The 12022-nt window shown below is 43.0% G+C and overlaps 1 protein-coding gene across 1 annotated transcript in view; it reads right to left on the minus strand.

Moving 5' to 3' along the window:
- Nucleotides 1-12022, minus strand: part of LOC124805412 (UDP-glucosyltransferase 2-like) — a 52352-nt gene that overhangs the window by 18700 nt on the left and 21630 nt on the right. Inside the window, exons 3-4 of the mRNA XM_047265973.1 lie at nucleotides 11548-11732; nucleotides 3889-4067 (exon numbers count right to left, since the gene is read on the minus strand). Coding sequence (XP_047121929.1) covers nucleotides 3889-4067; nucleotides 11548-11732 — 364 coding nt within the window. The remainder of the gene's footprint in view (nucleotides 1-3888; nucleotides 4068-11547; nucleotides 11733-12022) is intronic.

Consider the following 12022-nt stretch of genomic DNA (forward strand, 5'->3'; position numbering starts at 1 on the left):
GGCCGAGCGGTTCTAGGCGCTTCAATCCGGAGCCGCGCTGCTGCTACGGTCGCAGGTTCGAATCCTGCCTTGGGGATGGATGTGTGTGATGTCCTTAGGTTAGCTAAGTTTAAATAGTTCTAAGTCTAGTGGACTGATGCCCTCAGATGCTAAGTCCCGTAGTGCTTAGAGCCATTTGAAACATTTGAACCACTGAGCTTAACTTTTGATGGACAGGAATGCCTCATCAAGGGTGTCCAACCACAGGTTCCATAGTTCTGCCTGTTCCAAAGTCTGTCACTTTCGGGAGATATTCCATCATTATTCATTATTGATATGATTCCTGTTTGTGTTCATTTACACTCTCAGTCAATGACTATGCACGTATCTTATTTCATATTTCTAATGTCATTCTACCTTTAATTGATCTCAGTAACAGCATTTCAATTGTCTGTAATCTTACTTTATCTTTCCTTCCACCCACCCATGCCTTGCATCCTGATGTTAAAGTAGGAACTGCATGTGTTTTGTACAGTTTTATCATTCGCTCTTTACGCATTTCGCACTTGTTACACCGTCTGTTGAGCTTAATTTCTAATTTTTTATACACTTGCGTATCAAGAGTAGCTACCCATCTATTTCCTGTCAGTTGGTACTTGTCAATGTGCAACATCTTTACGTTTTTTCGGTTCATATTTAAAATTTTATGTAGTTGGTCTCTACCTGATGGGCTACTCTCTGAGGGCCGTGTACTGTTCCTTGTATTATGATTTGGTCACCTGCGAAAAGAAGTGCCGAAATCGACTCGAGCTTGTTTAAGTGTATGCTTTTACGTTTAAGTATATGCTTCTCTGTTTCTTTTGAATTTTGGTGCGAAATACAAGCAATAATCTGCTTGTTTAAAATTTTCCGACTCAGCTAGAATAATCCTAACAGATGAGTGATTTCGTCCGTCTCAAACTGCCATTTTCAGATCCTGTTACTCTAGAGGAGAAACGTACATTCTCACTAGCAAGTAACAATTCACTATTCAACTGGAGAGGTTGGTAAAATCCGTGGACCGTGTCTTGACCCCATCAGTAGAAGAGCCTTCAGATGTGTACAGCAAGAGATCTGCGGCACGTGGAGAACGAATGGTGGAGAGGCGTGCAACTGGCTCCAACGAAAACCCGCAGAACTGGGCTCTTCTCGGCGTTCCCAGACCATGTGGATGTGTACGGACACAGTTAGTATGCAACTGTGTTGCTGACCTCGGTTCGCGATGCACTACTTCGGAAGAAATCTGCACGTACCTTCGAGGAGTCACTTCCCCTTCCTGTGCTAATACTGTTCAGCATCCTTAATGTGTTAGTATTGGCTGTATACTCAAAAACTGATATTAGTCATGACCACAGTGTTTATTAATTTCATACTGCCTCACGCGTTTCGGCCTTACGTCATTCTCAAAAGCTCTACAAGAGAAACAGATGAAAGGCTGTCAGTAAAAATACATTGGTACACTTACGTAAAACTTCGTAGAAACGGAAGAAGCAAGCAATTAGTGAAAAACATTGATGAAGTACATAAAATATACATCATAAAAATGAGAGGTAGAACCCACCAAAATGTCTATAACACAATCTTAGGTAAAACGAAACAGAATTTGTCAAACTTGGATACAAAATATGTGGTCTACATTATATTATGACATCTGAGTGAAAGCTGAGTCTCCGTACACATCGAAGTAAGAGAAGAAGACGTCAGGTGGCAGTACCATAGGGCATTAATGAAAATTTATGTTCTGAAATACGTAAGTACTGATACAACTGATTCATACAATGTAGTTTTAAATGGCCACTAACATTGCATTACATCTATTACATCACTCTATTTATTATCTATCAAATATTCTTATGTATAAAAATGTAATTAAAATAAGTGAACTTCTATCTGTTCGATAAAATAATATATCACAATAAATTCGTAATTTTCCCGCCGGGGTGGCCGAGCGGTTCTAGGCGCTACAGTCTTGAACCGCGCGACCGCTACGGTCGCAGGTTCGACTCCTGCCTCGGGCATGGATGTGTGTGATGTCCTTAGGTTAGTTAGGTTTAAGTAGTTCTAAGTTCTAGGGGACTGATGACCTCAGAAGTTAAGTGCCATAGTGCTCAGAGCCACTTGAACCAAATTCGTAATTTACTATCAATTAATGCTTACATGAAAACGTCAAAATCGGTATATTGTCATTCGAAACATAAGGCAAAACAAAATTTTCCAGGTTGCACACAGAATGACAGGAAGCGTATCTGGTATGTAACAATTTAGCAGAGGTAAAATACAAAACATAATATATCTAAGGATAGGAAAACTCCAGATGAGTGTGTATTTAATATGCAACTCAAGATAAAATGTAAAAATTAGCATCTGTCAAATCATGTGCAGCCTACTAATCAAAGGTTGACTGAACGTACCACTAAACATCTAGCGCTTTTGTGCAATAATATTCCGCTTGTGATAGAATCTTCAATACATAAAAACTGAGGTAACAGTATATAAAACCAGGATACGTTAGATAAAACATAGCAGCAATGTGTTGTGACTTATAAGTCTGGAAGGTCACACAGACACAGATGTTGTTTTCCTGTTATTCACTAACAGTGAGTTTGCACTCCGATGTCATCAAATAATCTAGATCAGATACTTTGTATACGTATCTGACAAATTCAGTTTAGTTTTACTCTAGAATTTGTTGTACATATTTTGGCGAGCTCTATCTGTCATTTTTATGATGTGCATTTCCCGTATTTTATCAATATTTTCCATAGATTGTTTCCTTCTTCCGTTTGTACGAAGTACGTTTCATGTAATTGTACCAATGTACTTTTATTGATAGCCTTTCATGTATTTCTCTTGTAGAGCCGCCGCGCGGGTAGCCGCACTGTCTGGGGCTGCTTCCTTGTCACGTCTGCGCGGCTGCCCCCGTCGGAAGTTCGAGTCCTGCCTCGGGCATGGGTGTGTCTGTGTTATTCTTAGCATAAGTTAGTTTAAGTAGTGTGTAAGCCTAGGGACCGATGACCTCAGCAGTTTCGTTCCTTAGGAAATCACACACATTTGAACATTTGAACTTTGTACAGGGAGACGACACCGTTTAAAACTTGCTAGGAAATGCGGGGAACCTTATGCCTGGTGAGCACTCGATGTAAATATTGACAGTTACTTTGGGCGTGATTGAACGTAATTTAAAACAGATAATAAGACGAAAACATACAGTAGCAGCTGATTAAGTGATTGGTGATAAGTCTTCGAAATCATTTCCGTCGCTGTCTAGGAGAATTTGCCCGGAGCGATTCTAGCTGAAACTGATACGTAAAGCTAGGCGACTCTAGACAGATTTATTTGAAGAATCCTAAGGATACGCAATCTGTTCGGGAAGCTGCTGGCTTACAAAACTCCACAACCATTCTTACAGTACTGCTCACGGATAATGATTCCTTACCAGTTCAAATGACGAAAGAGGTAGCAAAGCTTCACAGAAGACCCGCACGATTCGTCACGAGTCTGCTGAGTTATTTGAAGAGCGTCGCAGACTGCGGGGCCGGAGGTCACAAGAAAGTCTCCGTGCAGCGGTCTGAGCCTTACAAAATCCCTAAATTAATCAGGAAACATCTTACTTCCCCCAACATACATGCACTCAACGGTGTCATTAGAAAAATGAAGGCTCATATAGAGGACGGACTCCGCCAGCCCCTCTTCCCTTGTGCCTCCCAGAAACCGAATGGGAAAGAGGGAGATAATCTTGGGGCACTAAGTACTCTCTGCGAGACACAGCGTGCGGTGAACTACACGTTACAGATGTACAGCTTACTGCATCACTGTTTTTAGTTTCTATAAATCAAAAATTATACAGAATATAAAGAAGCTTTCACTTACTTGAGCCATTCTTGCATAGCTGGGTGCTTCAGTCTGTTGCAGCATAGAACACCAGCTTCGTGATACGCTTCAACTAGTCTCATTGGCCACGTATCTGCCAAGATTGACCTGTTCACTATTGCAGGTTTCATGACAGGTAGAGTCAGGTCAACCAGGGTGTAATTCTCGTTCTTCTCGGGCTGTAACATAAGAAGGTTAACATTTTTCATTTTATGACTGAAATAATAAAAGATGTATGTTATTTTACTTGCATATTTTTCTTCTTTTCCTAGTTGAAAGTAGTTTCACGCTTTTTCCAGATCAAAAGGTAGGGAGTGCAAAACCAAACATGTAGCTATAAAACACATTTTGCATCAGCCCTTACTTAAGGGCTTGAAACTTGTATCTATATTGGTCAACACCAAACAAATCTAAGCAAGAGATGTGAAGGTTGTCAGTTACATCACAAACACTAACCTGCATAGAGAAAACGAACTAAATATGAAAGATGTTGATGTCAGGGTCAATCCTAAACATAAATAGTATTGGCACATAAAAATAAGATCAGATTATGCCCATCTTTCCTCTGACAAAAAGTCCCGGTGGAATTTACACCATAAATGCGCTATTGAAGAGTGCAGGGAAGCAATAAATTTGCTATGGCTGGTAATGGGGGTTAAGTGGGGAGCATATGGTTAGTATGACACTGCCGTATGTGTGTATAGTCGAAGAAACCTAGTGAAATACCGTTGTACCTGGTCGTGTAATTAGCACAAATTATTTTCGTATGTGGACAACCAAATGAACACTGTAGGCCATCTGAAATTAAAAGTAAAGGACTCAACATAAAGTCCGCAGCTCGTGATCGTGCGGTAGCGTTCTCGCTTCCCACACCCGGGTTCCCGGGTCCGATTCCCGGCGGGGTCAGGGATTTTCCCTGCCTCGTGACGACTGGGTGTTGTGTGATGTCCTTAGGTTAGTTAGGTTTAAGTAGTTCTAAGTTCTAGGGGACTGATGACCATAGATGTTCAGTCCCATAATGCTCAGAGCCATTTGAACTCAACATAAAGAGTGCAAGAGGAATTTCTTTGTTAAACTCAGACGTGAGTGCGGATAGGTGGAAGAGTACACTCAAGGTCTCTACGACGCGGAGGACTTGTAAGAAGAGTTTTAGAGGAAGAAATTTGAATCAATATGGAAGAAGCAGTATTATTCAAAATTTAATAGCGTTCCGGAAGACTTGAGACCAAATAAGGCAGCAGGTATAGATAACGTTCCATAGGAATTTTTAAAGCCATTGGGGGGAAGTAGCAAGCAAACGAATATTCAATTTGGTGTGGAATCTATGAGACTGGCAACGTACCACCAGACATTTGGAAAAAATCATTCACATAATTCCGAAGATAGCAAGAGCTGATAAATGCAAGAACCTTCACACAATCAACTTAAAAACTCATGCGTACAAGCTACGGAAAAGAATAATATACAGATGAAAATAAAATTGAGGATCCTGTTACATAACGATCAGTTTGGCCTTAGGAAAGTTAAAGGTGCCGGAGAGGCAGTCCCGACGTTGCGCTTAGTAATGGAAGGAAACTCTGCGAAGAAATTGCGAGGATAGAAATATGTGGAAAACATCAACATAACTTCCATGGCACTAGACGGAGCTGTAGAGAGTAAAACGTGTAGGGGAACTTCGTGATCGGAACATATTCAACGAAATAACTGAGGACATCAGGAGTACGTGATGCTTCGGGATGAAGAATTTGGCACATGACAGGAAGTGATGGCGGGCCTTATCAGACCACTAAGATGACTGACGAAAAAAAGGAAAGCGGGAGACATCGGACAGATACAATGTTTTCTAGACAGTTCCAGCCACTAAGTGAAAAATGGTTCAAATGTCTCTGAGCACTATGGGACTCAACTTCTGAGGTCATTAGTCCCCTAGAACTTAGAACTACTTAAACCTAACTAACCTAAGGACATCACACACATCCATGCCCGAGGCAGGATTCGAACCTGCGACCGTAGCGGTCTCGCAGTTCCAGACTGCAGCGCCTAGAACCGCTCGGCCACAGCGGCCGGCCACTAAGTGAAACGCAGCAAGTGGTATCACGATACGATCGACGATGAGGACACCGCTCAGTACCTAGTACTCGGATGAATGTGAGGGACGCCACTTCGGAAAACCGCCATTATGTAGCTCCATTACAGACACGTAAAATTAATAGAACGCGTGTACTTGTTGTTTTGGTTCTGTGAGTTGCTACATATCCCTCGCACTGCCCCCTAACATTTTTAATTAGAAGCAGACGCTTCTGTGATCCACCGGGTGAAACCGCTGGGGGAGGCAAACTGAAGCTAATTCTTGGCCATGGGTTTACCTCTTGACTAAATATTTCGACAGTGCTCTGCATTGCCCTTGATTCTGTTGATGTCCCCCGCAGTCGGTGGCGCTATCACAGTGCAAACGGTCAAAATGGTGCTTCTAATACCATTAAGTGAAAAATCGGGATGCCATAATGGTGTGTTTATTGAAACTAAATGTGTGAAAAGGTCATATGGTCAGCAAATGCTAGTTGCATGTTGCGTAACTCCGCCCTCCCCCGCCCCCCCTCCTCTACACACAAAAACACACATACACACACACACACACACACACACACACACACAAAGAAAGGAAAAGCTTTTGGGCTTACTACATCTTCGTTCTTTATTCAGTAAAGTTTCAGCATCACGCATGCCGTTTTAATTTATTCATTCTGTACTACTAACTCTATTCGCAACACATTCTGGCAACATTCACATATACCGCTGAATGTACCTGGAAAATTATATCATTTTACGGCAGATCGTACACGAGTATGACGTTACAAGCACTGAGATGCGTCAAAACTCAGCTTCTCTTAAAATGGAGCACACATTTCCAGGACTGTACATATCCAGTGCTCGGTAATGACAGCCCTTACCGACTTCGAACAAGCTGCAGACATAATTTCCAACCTCTGTTAGTGTATAATCCGAAACTAATGAAACTCACACAATTAAGGTTTTGCGTCTTAGACCATAAAGTTCTTACAGGCTTCACGTAAAACATTTGACTCATTAACCCATTTGTAAAGTAATCAGACGTTTGAAATTGTTTCATACATGTGAATTCGATTCATTAAGGGATGGGGTTTCTACTAGATATAACTAACTAAAAAATAGAAATCTAGGTTGGATCAGTCTAAGCGCAGGCTGACACATGCGGTGCTCTACAAAACCTACAACGAGGCATGGTTCGATCTTCGTACCACTTTATGTGCCTTTGTGTGTGTGTGTGTGTGTGTGTGTGTGTGTAAGCGCTCATCTGACTTTGTCCCCGTCATTTGTCTAATAAAATTTGAAGTTCACTGCACTGCAATAATGCGACAAAGATGACCAATGATTAACAGAGTTCCCATGACTTTTTTTTCCATTATCAGAACGCATTAATATCGTTAATAGCCTTTTGGTGATCAATGATTTGTTTGTCTGAATGCAAGATATTTTACCACGTAGTGAGCCGCTCTTCACATGATCAAAATGGTTCAAATAGCTCTGAGCACTATGGGACTTAACTTCTGAGGTCATCAGTCCCCTAGAACTTAGGACTACTTAAACCTGACTAACCTAAGGACATCACACACATTCATGCCCGAGGGGGGATTCGAACCTGCGACAGCAGCGGTCGCACGGTTCCAGACTGAAGCGCCTAGAACCGCTCGGCCACAGCGGCCGGCCTCACATGATCGACCCCCTATCAACACCATATGACGTAGTACATGCGGTCACCGAGCTCTCCAGCCGTGAGAATACTTCCAGCTGTAGTTTGGTGGCTCTGTAGTTCATTGTTTGGCCCGATTATGGTACCACTATTTTGTAAGCAAAGCTGACAGTTTTCCTGCGCGCCCGCTCACGTGTAAAATAATGACGTTTGTTGGACCATGTCATAAGTACACGAGGCGATCGAAAAGTGCCCGTTCGAAGACGGTGCAGTCCAGAATCGGTACGCCAATCTGGCAAAATCGCCGTGAACATCGAGCCTGTCATCCCACCGACACGCCAGGTTGAAGATACCCGTTTGCAAAGCACTGTGCCCTTCTGCGTGAAGAAGTCTGCGTGCTGCACACTCTCGTCCGAGAAGAATCGACCATTCACGGCCTTTTTGAAGCGACCGAACGTGTAATCATCGCATGAGAAGTGATCAGGAGGACGGGTGCTAGAGAGGTTCCCACAAAAGTTTGTGTAGCTTCTGCGTTACGAAATTTCCGATACGGGAACGTGCGTCACCATGAAGCATCAGCACCGCTTGTCGCACCACCCCCCAAAGATGCTTTTCGACAGACATGCTGCACTCTACACGTTCTTCATTCTTCGACTAATGTTTATCGGTATTTGTCCTTTCGGCAGCCATGGAAATAACAGTTGTAGAAGTATGAAACCGGAATTTGGTTGCAATAATTACACGTCTGTTGTTTGGAACTGATAAACGATATTTTATTCAAAATAACCTCTGTTGCTATTTATACATTTCTCCCAACTCCCCGGCAGGCTACGAATTCCACGCTAAAGAAGCAGTTCTTCTTTTGAACAAATAGTCAGCGAGCCATTTTCGTACATTTTCATACAAATTGAAGCGTTATTCAGCGAGATCGTGTCCTAGTGATGCAAATAGATGATAATCGACGGAGCCAAGTCTGGAGAATAAGCCGCATGCCCTAGTATTTCCCAAATGAACGCCTCGATCGTTTCCCTGGGCCGTTTTGCGATGTGTGATGGGGCGTTATCATGGAACAATATGACTTCGTGTTGCCTTTTTCCATAGTCCGGTCGTTTTTAACGTAATGCTCGATTCAAATAGATCGTTTGCTGTCGGTAGCGGTCAATGTTAAGAATTTCACCAGGTTTTAGTATTTCATAATAGATGACATCCTTCTGATCCGAACAAACACAGAGCATTTTCTTTCCAAAGCGATTTTATCTTGCAGTGGATATAGATGGTTTGCCTGGAGTCTCCCATGGTTTACGAGCCTTAGGATTCTCAAAATATATCCACTTTCCGTCACCTGTCACTACTCCATGGAGAAACAACTTTATTTTGTATCTGACGAGCAGAATTTCACAAGTCGTCTTTCGATTTGCTGCTGTCTTTAATTCATTTCATGCGGGACTCATTTTCCCATTTTCTCCACTTTTCCCATAGCTTTCAACCGAAGGGAAACGGCTTTCTGCGTCACATTCAATTGTTCCGCGAGTTCGTGTTGAGTCTGAGTATCATCTTCATCCAATAAGGCCTGCAATTCTTTGTCTTCGAACTTTTTCGGTGGTTTGCTGCACTCGTCGTTTCTCACGTCAAAATCACCACTTCTGATTTTTTTGAACCACTCGAAACACTGCGTTTTCCCAAGAGCATGTTCGCCGAAAGCTTCGACAAGCATTCGATGCAATTCTGCAGCAGTTTTCTTCAAATAGTAGTTCGTAGGCACAAAGCTCGACATTTTTACGGGTTTGAAACAGATACCGATGCATGGAACTTGGGTTACTGTGTGTTGACATTTTTCGTCAGCCGTTACAGGAAGCAGACGGCGCTGCTGACGCGGTCTCATGGGCCCTACACAGACGGCTAGCACCGTCTATAGGGAATTTCCGGTTTCATATTTCTACACCTGGTAATAACAGTTCATTGGTTCTGTTTGGACGCATTTGGTAATAACGTCGCCATTGTTCATGTTTCCGTATTTACCGCACGCACATCGGAAAGACACAAGCGACGCATTAATCCCGTGCGTACTCGACGGTTCTTATGCATGCTCACCGGCTTCGCGTACGTTACGTACACGCTGGAGAAACACCCTCAAACGGAAAATTTTTGGTAGTCCCCGATACATTAACACCCGGTTTCAGCTCTACAGTATCACAAACTAGCTAACAGAGCATATGCTTTTTTGGAATATTGTAACATGTACTATAGATTATATGGTAATTCCGTCTTATTGTTCTATAATATATTTAATGTATTTGCATATTAACATATTAGAACAATACACGCAGCTATAGTGTATTAGCATATCAACATAACATTGCTGGATGCGCGGATAGCCGCGTGGTCTCAGGCGCCTTACCACGGTTCGCACGGCTCCCCCTGTGCGAGTGTCGAGTCCTCCGTCAGCATGTGTGTGTGTCTGTGTGTGTGTTGTCCTTAGTTTAAGTTGGATTAAGTAGTGTGTAAGACTAGGGACCGATGGCCTCAGCAGTTTGGTCCCATAGGAACTTACCACAATGTTTTCTCCACAACATTGCTGAATGGAATCCTCACCTTGTTAAGCGTACTGTAAATGTAAAATAGATTGAAAATAATAATGCTACGACTTGTAAGACGACATAATAAATCTCCTTGGCAGCTAGTCAGAAGTCAGTACCAACAAATAAATAAATAAATTCTCAGAATAGCAGAATTTTCAACACCAAAGTGTTGATTGTATAGCAGAAGCAGCTAAAGCTGAATAGCAGAAGTAAAATTATGCAGAACAATCACGTAAGAGCTTAAAACAATATTTCAGGTAATGCTGTCCGCTCTGATCTTGGCAAAAGTCGGGAATCTGAACTTTAGTTTATTACCATAATTCCACTGCGTACAAAGCAAAGAGCATTGTACTGTGACTCAAAAACAATCTGCTACATTCGATAGACTGGTCTGGTCAAAATCTCTATCTGAATCTGACAGACTGTTTCGTGTAAATTCGCCTAAAATGCTACAACGACTAATCTCGATGATAGAGGAAGAAGGTAAATACGAGGGTTGGATCTCAAATAGTGGCAACTATTTATTCACAACCGACACAAAAGATTTACATGTTTGCCCCTGTTACTGTCCTTGTAAGTAGTCACCAGCGTTGTGTAGAAGCCGTTGCCAGCGATGTGGAAGGCGTAGTATACCGTTGGCAGAGCCTGTTCTGTTGATGGTGCGAATGGAGCGGTCTACTGCCTGTCGAATCTCTTGGAAACAGTTCTGAAGTGAATGCCACGAAATGGTTCCTTCATCTTCGGAATCAAATCAAAGTCACAAGGACTTAAGTCCGGGGAGTATGGTGCATGGTACAGTACTTCCAAGTCCCATCGACCGAACAGAGCAGCCACAGCTTGCGCTGTATGCGCCCGCGCATTGTCGTGCAAAATGATGGGTGGGTTGCGCAGAAAGTGCGGCCGCTTCTTTCGCAAATCCGTTCGCAGGTGATGCTCCAAAAACGAACAGTAATTCTGTGCATTGAAGGTCTGCCGTGGAACAACGTAATGCGTTAGGATAACACCATCACAGTCGTACACGAGAACGACCATAACTTTACATCGCTCCTTTCGCACTATCGAAACAAAAGACTCTGTTAACGGTATACTACGACTTCCACATCGCTGGCAGCGGGTTCCTACACAACGCTGGTGACTACTTTAAGGGCAGTAACAGGTGCAAACATGTAACTCTTTTGCATCGGTTGTGAATAAATAGTTGGCACTATTTACGTTCCAACCCTCGTAATTATTGTCTCGGGTGTACGAGTATCAGGAGCTCTAACAATGTAACACTTGCTATCGGGAAATCTGCACACTGTTAGGCAGTGCGTAGTGCGTAGCATCGTCAGAGCCACAGAGCCAGCTTACCTGCAGGGGGTGCGGCGTGACGTAGGTGACGTGGTGCCCCCTGCCGAGCAGCGCGGTCACCACCTTGTGCAGGGGCAGCGCGTGGCTCACAGCCCACGTGGGCGCCACGAACAAGATGTCCGCCGACCGGGAGCAGTGCGCGGCCAGCACCAAGAGAAGCCACGCCCTCGCCATTCCCATGTTTCCTGCAAATGTTGTAAGACTTTCGATAGCATACCAAAGTCTGGTTAATTCTCCATTCCATGTTGAATGCGTGAAAGTGAACTTACGGTGTCAGCGGCTTTTCCGTAGCATGTTGGTAATGGTTCGGGTGATGAATGATGGGAAGTAAACATTGCAAACCACGAGTGGGATGAAGGACAGCTAATAACATTGCTAGTTCTTAATTTATTAGGTCTCACCCTAGTGAAATGGAATATGGTAAATATTTCACCTTTTAGAAGTAGAAAACGGTTACACGTTCACACAACAGCTA

This window comes from Schistocerca piceifrons, chromosome 7 (assembly GCF_021461385.2).
Source record: "Schistocerca piceifrons isolate TAMUIC-IGC-003096 chromosome 7, iqSchPice1.1, whole genome shotgun sequence".
Taxonomy (NCBI): Eukaryota; Metazoa; Arthropoda; class Insecta; order Orthoptera; family Acrididae; genus Schistocerca; species Schistocerca piceifrons.